The following is a 23,677-nucleotide window of genomic DNA, read 5'->3' on the forward strand; positions in this document are numbered from 1 at the left end:
AAGACAAAGGCATAAAATCTCCGTAAAAATGTTTTTATTCCTTATCAAGAGAGACTGGTTGTGAAAAGAGGATCTATTGTGAGCTTTTAAACAAAAGAAACCAATACTCCTCCTAATTATCAGAGACACCAGGGGATCCTGTTCCAGGCAGAAGCAAGCTATCAAACCCATCTCCTTGTCCTCTTGCAACACAGGGAAGTTAGTTTTCAGCAAGAGGTTAAACAAATTATGTTGAGAAATACTACTCCGAAGCAGCTGTCCAAGGGCCAGTGTTTCACCCCTGTTCCACATCAGTCTTCACCCTCATCTTTCATTTTCTTTTTTTTCTTCTTCTTTTTCTCTGTATTCTGCAAACAAACAAATGTTGCCATGAACAAAGCATAATGGAAGAGCAAAGCAACATGTGTAGCTAGGCAACAGGGCTCACAGCCGAAGCATCACCCCAGCTGCCATGCTCAGCAGAGCACAGCCCAAGCCATGTCTTTCCTCAGCTGCTGAATGCACTGGCTGCTCTCAGGGGCAGGAAGGCTGTGCCACACTGTCACAGCTCAGCCCTGTCCTCAGCCCTGCAGCTGACAGACACAAAGGGCACAAAATTAAACCCTGTGTTAAGAACAGGACTTCAGAACTGAGAAAAAAGCTGGGTTTGGTCCCATCTGCTCTACTATTGCTAGAAGGTAACATATCAGCAGGTACAGCCTCTGTTCCCTACAAGTCCCAAAGTGGAGATGCCTGTGGATTGGCACCAAGGGACATTCTTCCCACTAGAAAAGATGCAAAGAGGGGGAAGATTAGAGCTGGGGGTGGGCAGAGGACAGAAGGGGAATGGAGGCATTGCAGTCACAAACTTTCCTGATCTTATTTTGTAATGCAAATGTTCTTGGACATTACAATGACAGATATCACAAAATAAAGTTACTAGAGCAAAACTATTTGCATGCCATGTGTTATACATATAAGAATTTCTCCCTAGTCCTCACTCCCTTTTGGAGAGAACATTCCCAAAAAGGATCAGGTAGCTGTGCAATTCTGCCTCACCTCAATTATGGGGCTGGTGGTGAGTTCCTCACTCAGTACCATCTCTTCTTCAGCTTGCTTTTCCTTATCCTTTTTCTTTTTCTTCTTTTTGACAGGTTCACCATCTTCTACAGCTGTCCCTTCTGTACCACAAAAAGGACAAAAATGAAAGGCAGGTTGTCAGTTATTAAGAGTACAAAAGAAAAAGCTACAAGATGTCAGAGGATGCAATGACTCCTATTCACCTTCTGTGTTAACTTACCTGCAGAACTACTTCCTGCTAGAACCAAAATATACAACTACTTCAGACATGAGTGACAGTGTTCAGACAGCACAATTCACATCTCCTGATGAATTTACATCATGCTATTCCTACATGCTGCTCCCAGGGTTTAAAAGAAGCTTGCATGTTTTCATTTGTTTGCCAAAGTACCTTCAAGTACTCCATTGGAAAAGCGACTATCCACAGTTTGACAAGTATTTTTACCAGCAACACAGGAGCAACAAAAGGACTCTTAAATCCCCTCTTAGAAATACATTTAGCCAGCAGTAGCTTGTTCACAACTGATTTCTCCATCTTGATGTTGGAAATTTGTTAAGAAGCAGAACAGTTTTCTTTACTGTTTAGATTGGCAAACACAAATATCTCAATGCAACTTCAAGCATTTAATGCAGAAACATTTTCCTATCCTGGATGACAGGAATTATTTATAATACTATTTATATAAGCTGAGAGGAACGTCAACCCAGGGAAAGATTTACTAATGACCTTAGAGTTACTTCTCAGAACAATTCATCAACAGCTGCCCTATCTAATCACAGTGGTAATGGAACTGTGATTTACCACTCACTTCCTAGAATACATCCCACAGTCTTGGGAATCTCGAGGTAAAGAAACCAAGCAGAAATCATTACCAAGCTGACAGCCTATGCAGCAGCCAGGCTGTTACTGGAGCATATCCAAGTTAAATTTATTTGCACAGCTGAGTCAGTGCTGGATACCAAGTTTCACACAGTACTCATGACTAAGTTCATAATATAGCAACCACTGTCCTTCAGTAGCTACAAAATTGATGCTGAAACCAGTGGTGTTTGTGGTATGTATAGCTGCTACTGGAGGTATGACTCAAGACATCATTCTCTCACCATATGTCCCCCATGAAAGAATCAGTTTAATTTTCAGGAACACTCACTCACCACTAACAAAAAGAACAAGTTCCATTACAAAAAAAAGAACCAAACCACATAATCTCCTAACATCTTGACTGTACTTTGTCACAAATTTAGTTCCTCAAGCCAGAAGAAGGATTATATGAGTCAAAAATAACACTTCAAACTCTGCCTCTAACATTAGCTTCAGATAAAAACAGTTGGCTTCAGGGTAAAAAATTTATAGACATGTCTACAGAAGAATACAGCCAACACATGCAGTTTTCTGACATTAAAAAACATACCAGAAGCAATACAGCAAAATATTCTACATAAAAAATCCCTGGTAAATATAACTTTGAGTGGATTCTGCCACAAAATTCACAAAGAACAGTGTGCAAGCATAAGGTATTCAAAGCAGGTAAAAAAGAAGTGTCCTCACCTCCCTATTGTTGACATAGGGAAATTAAAAGTAGCTGAAAAATAAGCATAAACTATATTAAAGCCACACTGTATATAACAGGAGCATGCTCATTGTATTTTGCTATGCTACATGTTTTTACTCAGCTGGATTGGTAAAATATGCATTTCCAAGAAAAATGTTGGGTGGTAACCTTGAAAAAATAATTTCTTGTTATTACCCTACAGGTCCATCAAGTCTGACACACCAGGCAGTGTAACCTGTCACAATTTACAGTGCAGATGATGGATGCACTGGGTGCTCACAGGCACTGTCACTTCTCACAGCAAGCAGCAGAGCCCTCCCTGAAGATTTCAGCTGCTGCCTTCTAGCAAAGCTCATCACAAGACTTCACGTATTTGTACCTAGCCAGAATGAGGATAAAGGCTCCAGGGGTGCTGCTCTTTTCCCTCTAGATGCAATACTTCCAAGTCAATCAAGGTCGGTGGGGGTTTCTTTGTAATACACAGCAGCTCACAAGGAAAACAATAGCTCTGACTCAGGCACAGAGGCACACAAAGCAGCACCCTGAAGAACAATTTGACTGATGGCCCTGGGAGTGCTGGACATCACCAGCAGCAGTTCCACTCATCATTTTCCACCATTTTTGTCTAAGCTTTTACACATAAGCCTGATGTCCTGATGTACCCTCCCTCCTCCAGACAATGTTCCACATCTACAGAATGAAGTCACAGTGCCTATCAGTAAAGAATACCCTGTCAAACTTGCTATTGTATGTTGCAGGGTTCACTCCATTAGCACCATTAATTTAAGATATTTCTCTTATCAAGAAATACCTTCCTAAGTCACTAACTGCTACTATATCCTGATGCTAAATGCAAGCTGAAGGCTTCCCTGGGGGCACTGGCTAGCCTTGCTGGTATGCATTCTGTTTGGCCACAGCCAACTTCAGAGACCACAGGCACAAAAACACCCGCCCTATTTCCCTTCACCAACATGAAAACAGGTTTTAACAAACAGCTCCTGAAGTGGACTATAACTTGTTTCAGGCACTAATCCTTGCACTTGGTTTCCTGACAGGTATAAGAATGTGTTTTGAAGTTACACCTCAACCCCCAAAGTACTGCCATTCATATACCCCAAACAGGGAGAGGGAAAACACCACACATCTCATCTTGCAGTAACATTTACACTTCAGACTGGCATACTGCAAAATACTTTGTCCCTCTTTACAACAGATATTAAAAGCAATGGTTTGACCAAAACTTTTCAGTGGCAGCTTCCCAGCTCCTTCCTGTCCTTTACCTTCCTCTTGTAACACTAACCAAATAAAAATTTCTGGCTGAAGAACGCCTTTTTTTCTGGGATGACTTTTCCACCACCCCCATTTTTTATGCAGCTGCACAAACAGCATGGGGAAGGAGGGGGCAGAGACTTATTTCACAACACACTGTCTGGATGTGTTATCTCTGACCAGGCAAAAGCTGAATAGAGCACTGCAGCAAAAAACAATAGAGCCGAGAACAGCAGACATTAAAGGCTCACATGCACATTCAAGTGGACATGCAACATAAATCTTAATACTGGGATCTCCTCTGCACCCTTCTGTGTATTATGTGACTTGCTGAACTCCTCAGCCTTCTAGGACCACCAAGTCCCCACTAGCACACTATGCAATCAGAGAAATCATGCTGGAAAACAGCAAGGCTATGGTCTCTCTACAGGTGTCAGGGAAATCCGTGTACCCATGCTGGGTGCTCAAATACAATCTGCATACATGAGGCGATATTATTTTCAAGGGTACAAGAGGACAGGCTGAAGGAAGGAATTCTGCATAGAAGTGACATAAGATAAATATACTCTCCAGAAACATTTATTCTACAGTCTGAAGCAACTGACATAGTTAGCACTAATGCCCAGTGTCAAATAAAATGACCCAACTGATACAAAGAAGTGAGAAAGAGTAGGAGCTATTAACCATGCATTTCAGGAATTACCCATCTTTTAAGGAAGAAAAGCAACACAGCTGAAGCCTGTACCTCAGGTTTGGGGAAATTTGAAAAACAAGCAGCCAAACAGCATAGATTTCAGTAGTCCACAAATATTCTGGACACTACCTCCAGTTCAAGGATACCTGCTAAGCTCCACCCAATCCCCAAATCTGAATATAAAATAAATGGAGCAAACTCAAGCAGGTTTGTGTATAAAAGCACCAACCACTGAATAATATAACTATGAAATGAAATATCCTCCTCAAACTACAAAAGAGAAGGCTGGAAGGCAATGTAATATTTCTCCTGCAACGAGCTCCTGCCTGTGAGATGTCAACACTTGCTTTGATAATGCAAGGGAAGCCCAAGGGAACAATTCTGGCTATAGTAAGGGAAGTTGGCTCAAAAGCAGTAGCTGTGAGAACACCCACATTCTCCAAAAGCAAATGGGCAAAGTTCAAGCCTCCAAAGTACTGATGTCCTTTTCTCATTTATAAGAGAACAAGATGGAGCACAGACCTCGGCTTTACAGCACAAAGGATTCTCCAGTGTAACTTTACTTCTCAGTTATGTTTAGATTCCTGCAAGTTGCTTCTTTAATGTACACAGACACCATGGACTAAATGGTGTCTGGAATGATCACACCTCCATCACCTGAGCATGAAGAGGCATTGAACCAGCATATCTGCACTCTGATCCCCTAGAAGAGAGCAGCAGAGAAGGCAGAAAGGGAAGGCTCTGACAGCCCCCACCTGCTGCAGGCACGGGTAGTTGGCAAAACATGTGAAATAGTTCGTGCCCAGATCTGGCTCTGGATCTCACAGAAGTGACTTTGAAGTCATCTTCTTTTTCCCCATTTTTTCCCCTCCCAAATTACACACTAGTGAGAACAGAATGTTTCTTAAAATGAACCATAATGTTAAACTCAATTATTTTGCAGTCACAGTTCAAAATCTTTCTTCACACAGTAACTTATCAGAGAAGGAAAGAACAACTGTGGACACAGTTCAGTTTTAGCTCCCCAGAGAGTAACATTTGTTAATGTATGACGTAAATTTAGATGGAAATTTCCAAGTGTCATTTCATGTCCAATTCTGACCTCTTATATGTTGAAAAAAACTAAAAAACACTTCTACACAGAATAAAATAGTATTCTTCAAAGAAAATAGGGTGAGTTCTGGTTTTACAGAGAGCACCTTTTCTGACTTCAAGATACTAAATACAAACCTGTTGAGGAAGAAATTCTGCAAGAATATCAGTTTTGTTTTTAAACGTTCTTACACATTTACAACTGCTTTTAAATTGACTGCAGTGTGCAGTCACTTTTTAAAATTACACTGCCATTCTCAAGGAGAATACCCAGGTACTGTGGCTGGCAGTAAATGCTAAGCCCAACTGCACGATGCAAACAGTGACATGGCAGCAGCACAGGTATAGCAACCAACCTTTCATCTCTGCTTTGAACTTCTTTGCTTTCACTGCAATCTCTGTATCTTGTTCATCCACCTCCTGAATTTTGCGCTTCTTGGAAACAACAGGAAGTGTTGAGTCACCAGAGGGGTCAAACACTTTTACTTCACTGTAATGAAAAAGTCAGTTTATGTATTAAGAGCAAACCTTCAGGGAAGATCCTGCAGTTGAACATAAACTTTCCAACACAACCTATCAAGAATATCTGAAAATCAATCTTGCTCAGCTAACAAAGCATCTACAGGTAGCGAGGCCCTCCCTCCCATACACAGTGCCTTTATCAGTAATCATGGCTAGGAAAGAGATACCCCGCAAAGTACAACTATCTGATCTGAAAGGAAAATACCAGTTAACTATGAGTTTGATTCTGGTTTATACCTGTTCAATGTTCTACATAGCACTTGAATTACCCATTACAATGATTTCTCTGATGCTGAAAGCATATCTAGCACAGCCATATATACGGTCACAAGCACACAGCAATACATTTGGTGTATTATTGTATTGTATTTGGTATATTACCCCATAATTGTACCCTAGGGGTAATAGTACATACACACACACAAAGCATTAGAAGTAGCTTTATTTCTGCTTTTTCTACACTGCCTCTCCATCATTACACTGATAGGGCAAACTCACAAGGCAGGGTAATGTTACAGCTCATTGCTGTAGCACCTGTATCACTGAATTTATGGGACATTAAAATACCTAATCTGTGTCTGAAACTGCCTCTTCTCAGTTACTGCATGCTCGTTTGTTCAGTCCCAAACTCCTCTACAGGCTGTAGAGAACCAGCCACCCTGAAATCCAATGCTCTTTAATTGGAATTTGTAAGGGGCAACTGAATCATCAAATAGCAATGAAGCAGTTCTTTTCTTATTCAGACAGAATTCCTACTGAAGAAAGAAGTTTTAAAACACTAAGTCTAAATATTTTGTCCCAGCCACATAATGGACATCTGAACTTTTCTAAAATAAGAATCTGAAGTAGACACCTTGCACAGGTTATAAAAGCAACTGAAGCTGAGTGACTGGGCTGGGAAGCATGCAGTAATGCCAGCAGACAGTACCAGCAGCTCATCCTCCAAACATGGGAAATTATTTTTATGAGTATTAACACTGCATATTCGTTTAAGGAAATTGATTATGTAGCCTTTTGCAAAAGGCAGACTCTGCTTTAGTTAAACCCAAGTGAGTGCTCACTGGCTTCCTTGTCACTGTCATAGTACTGCTAATTAAAAACAAAACCAAAACCCCAAAATCATAAATAAGACAAATATAGGATCTCTTGCATCTTTTTTGGAAAGCATACAGAAACATTTCACTTGAATCTCATCTCTAAAAACTAAATTGCATTTAACTTCTGGTACATTAATTTAGCTATTTCATACAAAATCCACAGTTCCATAGAAGACTAAGATTCTTGCCCATCTCTTTAAAACACTATTTTAGCCCTTCTAACATGCCCATGCAGCAGTACTGCCATTTTTGTACTACAAGGACAAATTGACAAGTACTGAGTTAGTTTCCCTTTTAGGTAGCCAGACTATGCCAAACAGCCAGGAATTATCTTCAGATTCTCCCCAAGCCTAGACATGTTTGCAAAGCATGTCTAACAGCAGAAACATGTCCTGGCAGGAGTTCATGATTCCTCATTTCCAGAGGCCAAACTCCAGCATCTATGTTATCTCTTTAACAACCTCCTCCCTCAGCTCCTGCCTCCTGACACGCCCTGATACTTCATTTACTGACTGACACTGTCTGCAAAAGCTTCTCCAGAAATCACAGCCATCACTACGCTTGGAAATGCCTGACATATGGAAGTAGAAATTACAGCTAGACTCCAGAAGGATGTTTGGGAGCTGCAGATGGGTGCAACAGTGCTAATTTTTCCTCACAGAATGAGCACTGAGCCCTGGTTTTGCTGAGCTCTTGCCCTCTCTACACCAAAGGCTCAGCAAAATAAGCAGACCAAGCTAAGCAAAAAGCCTGCAACCAAATTAAGCAATAAACCCAGATGTCACAGCACAAACTAATAACACCGTGTTCAAATCCTCAGATGTTCAGCTGCCCCAGAAACTGTTCTAACAGTGTCCAGAGTACATAAAGACCTTATCTATTGCTTAAGAGTGTTACTTATTACATACATGACTTAAACAAGGAGATGAAGCTTTGCTCAGAACAAATTGTGCCTGTTTTTTTTTTCATTTTCTTAAGAATAAGATGGCTAATTAGGTCTCTATGACAGCTACCCAGTGAAAGAAATTAATTCAAATTCTGATTTTCTCAAATTTATTTAATTTGGAATGGTAATAAATAAAGCTGCTATATATTAACACACTGCTTTTTGGGGTGCTGCTGGTAGCACCTAAAGTACTTGCTATCTGATGATGTCAGTAATTTACTATTAGAAAATCTGGGAAAAAGGAAATTCTTATTAGCAACATAACTTATTATCAATGTTTAAATAGCATAGAAAAATGTTTTCTGGATCTTAGGTCAACTCAGCCCACAACCAAAAAGCTTTTCAGAAATAAAAACATGAAGAGTTATTTTTTACTCAGCCAAGCTGAAAGGAAAAACTATTCACCTCTTGTTTTGATACTTGTCTGTCTTGGCCAAGGCTTTTCCAGTGCCACTTATTCTTCTTATCTACAAGAGAAATTTAGATATGAAAAACAAATTACTCATATGGAAAAGAATGCACAACACATGTTATTCAGCTCTTGAATTAAAAATGGAAAGACAGACATATATTATGGGTCAATCTCTTGTGTACCTGCATTAGCTTTACACATGAGGGTAGAGTAGTCACAGGGAGTGTAACTGCTGTAAGGAAGGCTGAGGTGAGAATGGCCTTCCCAATGATGCTCTTCAAGAGCCAAATTCAAGTAAGGGACATCTACTACTGCATCAAATATCCGACAGTAACGTGACATAACATCATACCTCCAAACTCCCAAAAGCAGCTCAAATTTGTGCACTTTTTTCCTTTGGCAAGAATAACTGCATGTCAGGGCAGGTATCACCCTACAGCTGACATAAAGCCACCCTTAAAGCCACAACACAGGCCCTAAACTAAATTAAATGAGTACTTGTCAAGTGACTGGTTTGTCTTTTGGTGTTAATAGGTCTCCTTGCCTTAGTTCTGATGGGAAGTTTCACCTTCCATGGAGAGTGGACAGGTTTTTCTGTGTTTTTCTTTTCTGTTCTAGTGATGCCAGTACTAGAGCATTGTTATCAGATCTAGCTTGGAAGGCTGAATCTAGATGTCATTCACAAGATCACATGCAGCAGCCACCTAGAAGAGGAAAGGGTCCCTATGTTCTCCCAGAACCCTGTGCTGATGGCAACATGGAACAGCAGCTGTAGAGAGCCAGGATATGTATCAGGTGGTAGGAGGGCAGTGCAGCAATTTGCAGAACACCTTGCTTTAGCTACAGAGAAATCTCCCTAAGACTAAACACCACAAGATGCTGCCCAGATTCTGGGAATCAGACTAGAAAAAAATATTGGCACAAATACTTCTTCTAAGGTATAGAGAAAGAAACTGAAATAGTAAGCCTATCCTTGCAATTCAGAGAGATGTAAGGAATGTAAAGGTATGATCTTATTAATCTTGTTCACTATCAAGATTTTTCAGTATAAAGCAAATAAAGACAACCCTGTAAACAAGAACAGCTGTCACACAAGTGCCTGCAGCCAACTTACATACCCAGACACTCCAGCCAAAGCTGGGAGAAACTACAGGGTAAGTGTGACATGCTACTGAGTGACAAGAGTCAAAAAGCAGTGTCAGAAAATCATACCCTGAATGAGAGCTTCACTCAGCTCTCTGCAAGACTTACCCCTCTCTCTTCCAAAAGCCTCAGTCTCGTCTCTACTTTTAGTCTGTTCTCAGCTCCCATTTCAGCACTGGTGTTCTCTCCAAGGGCATCGTAACGAATAGTCAAGGCAGTCTTTGCCGCCAGCATTCGAGAAATCTGGAAAAGCCAAAAATAATATTAAATGCTAAGACTTAACATAAGGCAATGATTCACTCTGATCTGGAAACCATACCCACATACAAAAGAACAAAGTCACCATTTACTAGCAGTTTTTAGTCCAAAAAATAATTAGTGTCTCATTCTTTCAACACTGAAATATTGTTAATGTAACACCTTGCTTCCTTGATAAATAGAGTGAAACGTGTAAGAGAGCAAGTCAGCTATACATACCCTACTCTACCCCAACCTTTAGACCAGGTTAGTCTGATGTGTAATTTCCAGCTTTCTCCACAATTTAAACATATATTCATCCACCTGCATTATGAAAGACTAAGCATTAAGACCAAGCTGTAAATAACTTTAGTACAAAGAGTCCAGTTTTCAATCAAAACTAAAGCCTTTAACACCTTAGTTTACTGTTACAAAGAAGAAAGTATTAACGTACTCCTTGAGCTGGCCAGTGTTACATCCTAACTCATCTAGAACACACCTGTTATTGCTCAGGTATGTCAGACAATCCTATTCCCTTTTTTTTTAAGAGGAGTGAACAATTTTCAAAGACTGGTAGGACAGTGGCATTTTCCATGTCATCAAAAACAATACAGTAAACCAAGCCATGGAAAAGCCTCACTGTGAAGCTCAAGCCATCATGAAGCTGAAGCTATTAATGCCCTGGAAAAAGCCAAGCCAGTAAAGAACTATGCAACTTACCTTTCCTTTATTTTTGGTATTGCTTTGTCCCACCAGGGAGGCATGATAGATAAGGCCAAACTTAGGTGTGTCCCTTTTAGTCTTCAGTGCCCTGAAGAGTGCCTTCTCAGCACCCAGTAACTGAACCGTAGAAGCTGGATGTTTTGCCAGATTGAGAAGGGAACCTAGAAAGAGGTGACACAACAAGAGTAATTTGTCAGAGGAGCAGCTAGGCTGGTTTCCAGCTTTTGAATAGTGTAAGAAGCTCAGATCCATCTGTTTTCATGACAGCTGTTTCCTATTTGTTTCTTGAAGGACAGGTAAACCATTTCCTTCATGCCTCAACTGTTTTGGTTTGATTTGAGCATCAGGAAAGAAGGCTGACTCAATAAAACATGTTCCACTGAAATAATGCCTACTCCTGACAGTCTGACAGCAAATATGTTTCATCACAGAACTGCAGCACAGATAACTGAAATAAGGCTTCTATCTTGAGCCAGTCTGACTATAAGTGCCCAGTGCTGGTTTTTTACCTCAGAAGTGACTGAACTATCAGCAGGAGGCTCAGTAAGTGTCTCAGAAGAGGTAGTGACTTAAGTTGCCCTCATATTCCAAAAAGAATTCAGGCCAACTGAGAACTTCATCATCACAGACTATTACCAAGCTCATGCTGGTACTCTCAAGATTCCTGAACTGCTGCCTTTGCTCCATTTACCATGATATGCTCACCAGGCCTTACATAATGCTGTTAGCTGACCAGCTCCTCAGAGAAAACCTCTGATGAGGTCACCCAGAACTTGTTTATGTTGATCACTGAAACCCACCTGCATGAGCAATGAGCCTTGCTCCCACTAGTTCTCCCACCATGACAGTGAGATTGGGAGCAATGGCCATCATTCTGTTCTTCAGGTAGTCGTAGAGCTGTGTCCGATACTCAGAGATTTCAATCACCTGGCACAGACAGAGTTTGGTTACAGAAGTCAGCCAACCAAAAAATAGTAAGAGATCAATACTGACACAAGTGCTGAGAATTCCAGTGTAGGAGACTAAAAAACTGCAACATGCAAACAGCCAAGAGCCAAAGTTAAGCCCTTTATATAGGGCATATTCCCAGAGCAGAGCTACATGCACAAAGTATATTGGATCTGTTCTGCTTATTCCCTTACGCAACTTATTTTCTCAGCAAAACTCCTGATAAAGGAGCTGACAACATGCCAAAGACTGAGATGCAGAACAAAAACACTTAGTAAAGACATTTTCTTTAGGAAAAACCCCTGGAATATTCAGGTTTTACAAAAATCTTTGCCACCATTCTCTTGAAATGGGATACATGCTTTTTACTTGTTTCATAAAAATATATACAATTAGAATGCACATAAAAAAGCAGCCTGGTCTAGACCAAGAACAGGAACTCGTAACCCTGCCACCCCCTGGTAAAGTCACAAAGGGATCCAACTGGCATAACTGAAGTCAGAGGGTGTTTGTTCACACATGGCCCAGACAAGAGCAGGGTAGAACTCCTACTTCTTTTGGGGCTTCAGTGGTCCATTTTTAACCCAGGGTTTATCACTTAGCCTCCACAGTGACAAGGAGGCTATACAATGCTATTATCTCAAATACTTGAAAGTACAATGATAGCAAAATTCCTCCCAAAAGTAAGACTGCCACTTTCAGAAGGCCTTGTGCAGACATCAACAGCCTGAGATGGCTCAGATGAGCGAGTGACTGTGCACCCTCATGTCTGAACATCAGGAAAACAATATAGGAATCATCACTGCCATCACAAGAGTTAGCACTGCCCTGAGAAAAGCTTTCCTTGGCAGAAGTGGCTCTGAGTCAGCCGAAATAGAGTCCTACTCCTATCTGTTCATGTGTACATACCTGATCACAGAGATGGATTATGTTGTTTATATCTTCTTCTGATACTTCTGTCCCCATAGAAATCTCAGCAGCAGCCTTCACATCCTCCTCAATCTCCTCTGGTAGGATGTCAGAAACATCAGAGGAAGCAAAATTGCTTCTGTCTCCTGTGGGGACAGATGAAAGCATATTTGTGCAGGGGGCAAGATGAACTAGTAAAAAGGGTACAGAAACAGATGAAGATAAAAGGCCAAAAACAGTGACTCAAGTCTGCCATCACACTATTCTGAATTCCGAAAATATATGTCAGCGTTCTGACTTTGTGTTTATACCAACTAGGAATGGCTGGAAATAATAAATTTGAAACTAGAAAAAAAAAAAAAAAACAGAAAGCCCGTACTGCATACGTTACCTTTTCACTAGCTGGTTGCTGCAAAATTTTCCGTGACACTATTACAAGAATAGAATTCCAGGAAGCAGTCACTTACCACTAACCAAATCTATTTAATTATTTCTACAACTGGAGTGGGGGGAAAAGCTCCCTTAAAACCACAAATCTCTCTCTGGACTGCAAACTTTAATATTACAAAAAACCAAGCAAGCAAAAAAAAAAAAAAATCAATACAAAGCACATGAGCGCAAGAGGTGAGGCAAGTGTCCAAAATACAGCAGTCATTCTTTCTGCTCTTATGAGTAATTCTAGTAGCTGCTGTCTTCAAGATCACCCAGAGACAGGCAACACTTCTCTTTACATCAGTTTTTTAGGAAGTGGTTTCCAAACTGGTCTGCTGACTAATTATGATTCTAAGATGTGCTGGTGGTCCATGAAGGACTGGTTGGTGATGTGGCATTAACTTTCACTTATGTTTCCAAATGGCAAATTGCACCGACATCCACATGCAAACACACCCTCCCCTTTTCTGCTGGCCCCATCTGCCCTGCTGCTGAAGGCAGCACTGCTCAGGGCAATGAGCAGCTGGATGAGCAGTGAGTGGGTCTCACACCAGTGCCACCCACGTTGTGCCTGTCGCCCTGTTCTTTTAAAAGTTTTTAAAGTTCTTTTAAGTTTTCTATGCATTCTGAAGTTTACATATTTCTACTGGAGTTTTTCACGCACTGTCATGTAAATAATGATTCTTTTGCATTCTTCTTTGTGGCAGGAGAGAATTGATGAACTGTTGGTTTGACCAGTGTGGTTGGAGAGGTGACAGTTTCGTCCTCCAACCCACTGTCACTTTCGGAATACTATATATTGCGAGGTCAGAAATAAAACTTGCTTCCTTTTACTCTTTTGATCTTAAGTGTGCACGCATGAGTAATTTTGTGTTGTAGTGCGACCCGTGCCCACTGCCATGCCCCAGGCCCGGCTGTCCTCCCTACTCACCGACTTTCCGCACGCATTTACAGTATGTCAGGTTATCCGTGATGATTTTGCCCAGTTCAGGGAAGTGCCAACCGTACCATTCCCGACAGCGCATTATGTAGTTATTCAGTTCTTTATCCAAGTCATCAAGAAGAGCTAAAAGAAAGACGAAGTTCTTTTTCTAAAAGGGCAACCTAAAAATATGGTACTCTCAAACCAACCAATTTAAATAGTGTAAAGGGGGATTACCTGAAGTATTTCACTCTATAAATATTGGAATAAACCAAACTGCAGTACACTAGAAGTCTTTATTTTTCAGAGAACTGTGTAATACCAGGCACAATACTATAGAAATGTTAGCATTCCCATGAGTGTGGCCTCAAAGTTTTATCACTGGGATCATCTTGGACCAACTCCCTAGCAGCACACTCCCCTAGAAAGAGCGCAGTAGCCAGTTCTCCATCCTCTTAGTCAGCCGAAGTGCTGCACAAAGGGTTGATGTAAAATCTTGGCATTGAATTAACTTTGAGGAAAAAATGTTTTACTGGTAACTAACTGATCTTGTATTCTATTACTTGATTTAAAAGAGCAAGCCTTTTAGCTGCTGTTATAATATAAATATACCAAATACAAAGCCAATGGGCTCACCATTTACAACATATGACAAATTTATAGTTTATTAGAGTAGAGCACCTACAGCATATACTGGTAGAGAGCCCTGCGGCTAAAATAGTTCCTGCTAACGCAATACCAACATTCCCATCTGTTGTCTCAGTGGTAGTGACGAAGGAACTGAATTACATCATTAATTTCAGTTTAACTATGTTTCATCATTGGCAACATAATTGGGAATTAATACTCTGAACAGGATTCCTCAGCACTGCTTCACAGCAAGTGTGCAGATTACGATGCGTCTTCAAGGGAAAATGAGGAATGGGCTTTCCTAGCTACTTTAAGAATTTCAGTCTGTTTTCCATTCAGAAAACAGGGAGACAAAATGCAGCATTACACACTACAGTGTGATTTACACACCTAATGTAGGAGTCTATTTCTACATTGTCATCTATGCAAGGCATCACCTAAATGCTGGGTCAGAAAATGCTATCCTGTGGGGCCCATTCTCCCAGCACCACTCAGAAGGGAGACATGTTGGGAAGGAAAGCCCTTAGAGGACTGAACTAACACTGCCTGTAGCTCAGCTGATTTCTATGCTAAGAAAAAGTGCATGCCAGTTTATTGTACCGCCTTAAAAATTTTCCTGCTTGTGGAAAACCCTACTGGGAAAACACACTTTATGCCTAGATGAACATCAGCGCCCAATTTACTAAGACATCCTAGGAGGAAATTGACAACAATACTTTTCTTTAGCCAATGTAAAGAAGTCAGTTATCCTAAGCCAAATCCATTAATAATTTAAGCTCTAAATATACTTACAAATTGCCTGGATAATCATGGTATCTACTTTGTCGGGGCTGAATTTCAGCTTGTATCGGGAAAGGCTGAGGAGACACAAATACAGTTTCATCAGCATCCTGACACCCTGTTGCAGAATATGCCCCACCTGTTCCTTTTTAACATGAATACAGTTGTCCACAGGTTCATTGAAACCAAGCTCAGTTTTGTGCCACTGACTGCTCTCAGCTGTGGCCAGAAGCCACAGTGACACAAGTTTCACAATAGCTCTCCCATACCCTGTGATCATGGTGAAAGAGAAAGTTAAGGTTATTTGTACCACCTGTTAGAGACTGAACATAAGTGCTGTGGCAGGAAATTAATTGGCTCCTGGTTTTTCTGCATGGTTCTCCACAAAATGTATTTGTCAACAGCACTTCCAGTTGGGCAGCAGCTGGAAGCAATCCATAAAACTGCACCTCCCTAGCAGCAAATACCAGCAATGCTAATGTGAAGTAACAAAAGAAACTTCCTGGAACAGATTCTCACTGTCTGAGAAAGCCCATTACCATCTGGCTTTAATGTTATGTTAACATTTTCTCTGTATGCTACAGTGAAAGACACTTGGTATCAATGAGGATTTGCATCTTAAAAGTCCTTTTTCAATATTAATGACCATTTTCCAAGTAAACACACTTTTAAGGAATTGGCTACAGCAAAGCATTTCTCTAACTTGCCAATGGCTTGTGACAGGACAAGCTCGTGTCAGAATATGGATTAAAGTTACTTCACTAATGGATGCTTGATCCCATGGTGATCCAACAACTTTGTATTTAACTACTAATCCACTAAATCTAAAAAGCAGCAAGAACAAGGTGGAATGAATAACCCTGCTTTTAATATTTGCATTATCTATTATATGGGCATTTATTCTAGCCCAAATCATCAACTTGTGGTCTCCACCTTGTCTCTTCATGGCAATGGAACTTTAAATCACCCTTGACTATTCCAGGTGAATTCCTGAAGTATGTACCATTTTGGGTGAAGAGGAAACCTTTCCCTAAAAGGTGGGTGCAAACTGAAAGGCCTTCCTTTGTAAACAAGATTTCATTTACAGTAGTATCTTGACTTATAGAGAAGGCCGTGCCACATACTAAAAAACACTTAAAGCAGCGCAGCTCAGCCAGAGACATAGGAGTGGGGCAGACAGGATGAAACAGAGCTGTTGTAGGAACTCACCTGTGTGCCAGACCCAGGCGCATAGCTGCCATCTCTCGAGAAGGGAGGCCTGCTATGAGCCCTTCAACCTGTGAGCGAATTCCTCTCATCAGCTCTGTAACCATTGGGCTGTGTATACAACTCAAATTCAGCTTCTCCTGCAGTGTGGAAATCAACGGTCCAAAGTCAGGCATAGCACAACATTCCTCTGAAGTCTTTCTTCCAGCAGCCTTACATAATTTTAGCTGGTTTTCCCACTGCAATCCTGTGATCACACAAATTTCATCCATTTTTCATGTTCAGGGCAGTGACACCCCCAGTTCCCCACACAGTTAATATTCCACTTTGAAAAGAGCAGATTTATAATTAATATTCTAATCTGCTATGTAGAACATTCAACTTAAGAGTCAAGATTTTGAAGTTTACTAGAAACGGTTTGGTCAGAGAAAGAAAATTCAGAGGTAGAGGGTTAGGGACTTTGTGTCTTTTTCAGTGAATAAGACTGAATAATTAGATCAAAGTCTCTGCTATTATTCACTTTAACATTAAGCTCTTATTTTGCAGCCTACAGTCTCCTAAGACAGCATGTCAGAACAAAGTTCAGTGGAACAGGGAGCAATTGGACATGAGATAGGAAACTGGTATTTGACACCAAGGGGACACTGGAAAAAGCAGTCCACCTTCACTGAACTTCCTTCTTTCTCTGGGCAGGCAAGGACCAAGGGGTGTGCACAGCTACCTGCACACTGAGGAAGGTACAACAATGCCCACTCCCAAAAAGACAATAAATCACCACCCTACTATTGCTGCATGCGTTAGTGAGGAGTATGTGTCTGCCTGGCTTGAGTTTTTTGATTGGTTCCTTCCTCCCCTCTTTATCTGGATTGGATAATTAGAAAATTAATTATTCTACTTGCTGGGTTTCTGACCAGTATTTAAGAGAGAAATCAAGCAAACCTGAAGACCTCAGTGCATTCTTACCATATCAGTCACCTGTGTTCTCAAGACAATATCTTCCCTGTACACATACCAGGATTAACTATCCTCTATGCTGCAAACACAGCACTGGCAGCATAATCCACTGCAAAATATCTGAAATCTGACTATAGCATTTCAGGAGCATGAGACAAAGGAAAAATAGCAAAATCAGTTATCACCTTTATGACACCTCCAAGTTTGGCATCTGCCACAGCCAACTGCTCGTGGGCATCTTTTGCCACGATCTTCTTGAGAATCTTTTTCAAGTTCTTGCTGAGCTTGCCTTCTACAAGAGCTGTGGATGCTGCATAAAACAAAAGACCAAAGATGCTGTTTCCTTCTCCTAAAATCTGTAAAAATATTACTTCTAACTTCATATATTTATTTTAACTGTCCATAGTAACTCTAGTTTGAGCTGTAATATTACTTCACCATGCAATAGCTGAAAATCAAAATAGAAAAAATTATACACATCCTCCTCCAAAGGCCTAAATCAAAAAACCTTTCTCCTAGTTGCCTCTCCTTTCTCCATATGTTTTCAGTTCTATTTTTGCCAATTTTGTTTAAGGATCTCTACAAACAGTATGCCATATGCTTTAGATATATGTGTAACATTTCCAACAGCAAAGTTATATGGGAATATTTCGTGTATAATTTAATTAACCAACCATTTGCCAGGTCCCTTAGGCAGCAACCAAAATATCCTAAATTGAGTAATGGCTTATTTGCATTCTCTGGTGATAATGTACTATCTCAAGCCCCAGGAATAATGCCAAACTGGACATTCAGACAGATCCTTTTAATACAGCATGCAGTCAGGAGAATCTTTAAAGGATGTTCTTCATTCTCAAATATTAATAGATCCGTAAAAGCTTTACAATCCCACACAATATATTTTAAGCAGGCACTTATACAACTCTGAGGGTCAGCTCTGCGCTCCACTGAACTTCTGGGATTGATACATCTCCAACACAGTAACAGAGCAGCAGTCAGTGATTTTTGGTTTCCAGAACCTAATGACATGTAAGAGTAAAATCAAAGTGCTGTGCTGAGTTTCCTCTCAATCCTTCTACAATGCAGATAATTTTCTACCCTACAAGCTGGCCAACAGCATCTCACCCCTTGGAACAGTCACATACGTAGTCCTGCTTTCAAAATAAAAGAGCCGTAAGTCATCTGAACCTCTCCATTTCGCATACAAGTCAACTTGAAGCAAAGCAGTAGGTGTTGGATGTTTTTGAGGTTTTTTTAACCAGCCTAACTATACATGAACTGAATCCAAACCTATGCAAAAGCAGCATAATCCAAAAAATATGCCACAGAGAAATGTACAACAGCTCTTTTACTTGCATCTCCTGTTTGATGGTTGTGTCTCCATTCTTGTTTCTTTGCTTCCTTTATAAGCTATCCCTACTGCATCAGAATATGAAGATCTTTAATTATAAATGTGATGTGGAACACTCACCTACTTAAATCATACAGCACATTCAGCAGTAATTGTCACACCATTTCTGAATTATTGCCTACAATTCCTACCATTTCTGGTCAAACCAGACCATATATCAAGCATTTAAGTGCAGAATTCATAAAAATGATTGAATATAAGGTTTTCCATTTTGCTTAAACTCCTAAATTTGAGGAGGATACAGACCTTTCTTAGGCTGAAATCCACAGGCACAAGAAGTATCCGTAAAACCCAGGTGGTTGTAATAATGAACATCCTCTAATACCTATCTGTTGTCTCAGTGGTAGTGACGAATTATTGACTCAAATCAGTGATATTCAGCTTCAACAAGAATCCATCATTGACAACAGACAGGCTACATGTATCAGTCTTATACAACTTATACGGTGCTCATTTATAAACTGCTTAAACATATGCACTGAAGGAAAAATGACACTTTATTACATCTTTACTGCACTATAGACTGGATAGGTGACTTCATAAGCATCAAAACCAGCTCACTTTTAAAAACTTTTAATTTAAAAGCTAAAATAATAGTGTTAACTCACTTACCAGCAAGTGCTTCTGTTGTATCCTGAAATTTTTCAAAGTGTTTCAGCTTTACTCTACAGAAATAAAATAGAAGTGTGCAAACAAGTGTATATAAACCACATCCCAGAACCATTTTTTTTTCTGCCTCTGCTACTACAGCTCCTCTCTTTTCCCTACAGCTTCAAAAGATCAATATGCAGACCCTCAAAAAGGACTCAGCGCACTAAACTGGCCAATTGAGTCTGGTGTGACATTTCAGCTCGGTCTCACAACAACTATATAAAGAAAAAAAAAAAAGAATTTTGATTTGGCATTTCTTGGACTGACATCACCAGAAAACCTAACCCCCAGTTTTGCTTTGTAGTTCATATTTAAAGACAGACATCATCCGTTTAAATTTCAACACTGCAACCTGATTGACTGATGATAGCATCTTCCCACTCATCTTCAAAAGGAAATATTCTGCCTCTGTGGAATGAAGAGCCTGCATAGCTCAGATTTAACATGCTTTTCAACCAAATGCATCTTCAAAGACTTTAAATTTGAACTGATTCATTGCCCATAAATCCTCAAGTCCTCCCCTGTAATTAGATGTTAGAATACAAGTTCTGAACTGAGCTTAAGAAAAACAACAAAAATTTCTTTAATGCCCTAAGTGCTGATCAGAGCCAAGAACCCTATGAAGACTGTTTAACCACACTGTGTCAGATCCTTAGGTACAGCTTCTCTCTACCCCTCACACAGTCTGTGGTGTTGGTATATAGTTACAGTTAAAAAGCTATCTCAATCCAGTAAATTCCTCGTCAGGGACAGGCATTTAACTAATCCAGCTCTGATTAACAACTGCTGGTTGTGAGTCAAGTATCAGCAAAGGAAGCAAGGTCACAGATACAGCTGAATACCTGAGTTAAGCATTTGCAGATCTCAACAAAAGCTTCAGGCTTACACTGATGCCTTTTCAGAAAGGCAAAAGAGGAATTATTTTTATCAGAATAGAGATCCCATTAAGAGCCACATCTTGTATAGCAAGTGGCCAAGACCACGTTTCCAGGACAAGATTAACCACACTACAAACAGGCAGATGTGGGATATTCTGGACTCTGCTTTAAGTAGTATTACAGAGCAGGATAAATATGAAATGCATAGCTTACTCAGATACATCCATTATAATCAAAGCTGGTTAGAAATCTTCCAATAAAATCACTAGACAGACTTGGAAGGAATCCACCACTGTCCCCAGCTTTAGGGCAATTTGCTAGAAAGGCCAGCTTGATTAGAGGATGCTGCAATCCCCGTGCAGCTCTGCAGTGGTGCTCTCACTGATGGCATAGGCACAACACTAGCTCTCAATTCGGTGATTTATGTAGTTCCACCTGGATTAAGTTTTATTTTTCCCAAAAGAATTTCCTGTGAGCATAAAACCCTGTCATTTCACTGACACTTCCAGCATTAAAAGCTTGGATGTTCTTGTCAAAGCACCCACATTACCTTAAAATACTGTTCAATTTTTTTGCTTTGGCGACACATGGTAATGACTTCTACTACTTAATTACACTGTAAGGTATTTCGATCACTTTGATATTCCATTGTAAGCATCTCAGAGTATCTAACTTCACATTATCACTGCTCACAGCTTTTACAATACTTTTTGAAATAATTATAAAAATTTTCGAAACCCAAAAATCAGTACTTCATTCTGAACCTCAGCTGTGTCTAACTACAGGCAGCCATGTCCTTCTTTCACAAGCCACACTGCTATCCCCACATAAAGCTGCTTACATTTTGTTTGCTTTTTCAGGAGTTTCAAATTCTTTCCACAGACTGTCAACTTCTTGAAGCTTTTTCTCATTCAGAACCTGCAGGAAAAAGAAACACAACACACAACTATATTTAGTTCTTCAACCTAGGAGACCTGAAACATTTACAGTGTATCCAGCCACGTTGCACTAGTTAACACATCAACAAAGTCAACCTCAGTGATCTCTGTTTCACCATTCTCCCTCAGCAGCTTTACCCTACTAATAGACAATAGTGCAACATTTTTACTATCACCTGAATTACTCAAGTTCTTCAGTAATGGCTGCATCCTCCTGGACCTGGCACATTAAAGCAAAACTCTCTTCTTTATCAAAACTGGGCTTGCCCCACCTCCTCTACAGGACTCACTCATAAGCATGGTGACCAAACCCAAATTTACCACTGCTTTGGAAAAATAAAACATCTGGGAAACCTAACAGAAGGCACTGATCCCCCAAATTATTTTCATTAATCAGACCTAACCCAAACACAAAAGAAATCCCTGTAAAGAACAGTTGCCACCACAGCTTGGTCATCAACCAAACCAAGAATTATCTAAGAGGCAGCAATGGTTTAATCACATCTCTGTACACAGGGAACCCCCTCAGCTTTTAAGCAGCACAAGATTAACACTTACACTCTTGGAGCCTATAAACATTTCACAAAATGCAGAGTGCACAGGAAATTCCAAAAAAATTGTTCTGGGGAATAGTCGAGATCTTTACAACACTGTGTTCTTTACATCTCACTCAATAATCTTGTGGTTTTGTCCCCACAATGCAAATGCAAAGCAATTGCAATTTAACTCAGTGCAGAAATCATTCCTAGTATTATGAATTTTGCTCCCTAGCAGATTTTTAAACCCTGGTTGAAGGAGGTTGTGTTTTTTCAAACACAATTAGTAGAATTGACATCCCACATGACTGTGAGGCACAGCAAAACCTTGGGGCAACCTCAGCCAGACAATTCTTTCCCGCAGTTCATTTTTCCTACACCAAGACCTACAGAATTTTTAGCCTCTATAAACAGACATAGGCACATAGAGAAAATTAAAGACACAGAAACTGCTAAAATCAAGACCGATAGCATATATAAATGACACACGTATGGAAAACTGCTGACACCTGCAGCACCTCTGCAGATACTCCCTGCAGTTCTCTCTGTATGTCCCTTCTCCTACCTTTGCTTTATGCCTGGTCTACCTTCAGAAATTAAAATATTAAAGTTTGTATTAAAATATTGCCTGAACTGTACAGCTTCACCCCAATGAGGAGAAAATGTTTCAGGGCAGAGAAAGGAAATATAGAGAGAGCAGACCAGCAAGGATGCAATTCTGCTGCAGGCAAAGGAAACCAGAGCCTTCCTCTCTTCATACCTGCACTCATGTTCACACAAGCTAAACCCTAAGACTAAGCTGGAAGGGAAAAAAATAAGAATGTTATTATGATCAAACGATGACCAAGCTGTACATGCATTGACACTCGAGCAAGAGAAAACCCAAAAAGGAGCAAGACACTGTAGCAACTCCAGTTTAGGCTTGCTCAAAGCCCCAGGCAGCTGCAGCCCTGAGCCACCCGGTCGGGAGGCTAGCAAAGCCCTGGGAAGGTGTGTGCATGTCCCTCTGGGAGAGCGAGGTCGGGACACGAGAAGCCTGAAGGGCGCTGCCCTTCCCTCGCTTTGCGGCAGGCCCAGGGCAGGGCCCGCACGGCCGGGAAGGCTCCGCACGGCCGGGAAGGCCCCGCACGGCCGGGAAGGCTCCGCACGGCCGGGAAGGCCCCGCCCGCCCGCCACGCGGCCCTCCCGCACCCGCGGGGCTCTGCCGGAACGGCGGCCACGAGAGCACCGCCGGGAACAAAAAGCGCACGAGAGCATAACCAAATCCCGTCCGGAACAGGGGAGGAAACGAGGGCCAGAGATGCCGCTTGGCAGGCACCGAGTAACTCTCCTTCTGCCCGCCGAGAACCTTGCCCCTGCCCCGGGGCCTCTGCTCCCACCCCCGGCCCTGCTCGCCCCGCGAGGGGCCGCACGGGATGCGGGAGTCCTCACTCCCTCCCTCACCCACGCCCATGTTTCCCCGTAATTCCCACCGCAGGCCCGACGCCCTCCCCTTCGCCCTCCCTTGTGCTCCGCCGCAGGCCGGCGGCCGCGACACTCCGTGCGAGAGGCAGCGCGGCCCGAGCGCAGCCCCGCGGCTCACCTTGAAAATGGCGTAGCCGGCGGCGGTCTCGAACAGCACCAGCATGGCTGCGGAGTGCGGCCGCCACCGACCCGCTCAAGCACGCGCGCGCCGCGCGGCGGAACCGGAACGGGAAGCGGCGGCGGCAGCGGAAGCGAGAGCGCGCGGGGAGCG

At 41.4% G+C, this 23,677-nt stretch overlaps 1 protein-coding gene and 4 non-coding genes across 5 annotated transcripts; all 5 read right to left on the minus strand.

The window, feature by feature from the left end:
• Positions 1-19: 19 nt before the first annotated feature.
• On the minus strand, positions 20-23,674 carry NOP58 (NOP58 ribonucleoprotein). The gene is made up of 15 exons (XM_002189189.7): positions 23,525-23,674; positions 21,310-21,386; positions 19,552-19,604; positions 17,714-17,838; positions 16,578-16,714; positions 15,381-15,445; positions 13,968-14,102; positions 12,605-12,750; positions 11,548-11,674; positions 10,745-10,908; positions 9,896-10,030; positions 8,638-8,699; positions 6,024-6,157; positions 1,039-1,160; positions 20-347 (listed from the first exon to the last, which is right to left on the minus strand). The coding sequence occupies exons 1-15, from the start codon at positions 23,567-23,569 to the stop codon at positions 291-293; spliced, it is 1,584 nt and encodes a 527-aa protein (XP_002189225.3). The 5' UTR covers positions 23,570-23,674; the 3' UTR covers positions 20-290.
• On the minus strand, positions 11,295-11,377 carry LOC115496090 (small nucleolar RNA SNORD11). Its single transcript, XR_003961492.1, has one exon. It is a non-coding gene; the product is annotated as a small nucleolar RNA SNORD11 (small nucleolar RNA).
• LOC115496091 (small nucleolar RNA SNORD11B) lies at positions 12,426-12,506 on the minus strand. The gene has a single exon (XR_003961493.1). It is a non-coding gene; the product is annotated as a small nucleolar RNA SNORD11B (small nucleolar RNA).
• LOC115496094 (small nucleolar RNA SNORD70) lies at positions 14,706-14,791 on the minus strand. Its single transcript, XR_003961496.3, has one exon. It is a non-coding gene; the product is annotated as a small nucleolar RNA SNORD70 (small nucleolar RNA).
• Positions 19,265-19,353, minus strand: LOC115496093 (small nucleolar RNA SNORD70). The gene has a single exon (XR_003961495.3). It is a non-coding gene; the product is annotated as a small nucleolar RNA SNORD70 (small nucleolar RNA).
• Positions 23,675-23,677: the final 3 nt, after the last annotated feature.

The sequence above is a fragment of the Taeniopygia guttata genome, chromosome 7, assembly GCF_048771995.1.
Source record: "Taeniopygia guttata chromosome 7, bTaeGut7.mat, whole genome shotgun sequence".
Taxonomy (NCBI): Eukaryota; Metazoa; Chordata; class Aves; order Passeriformes; family Estrildidae; genus Taeniopygia; species Taeniopygia guttata.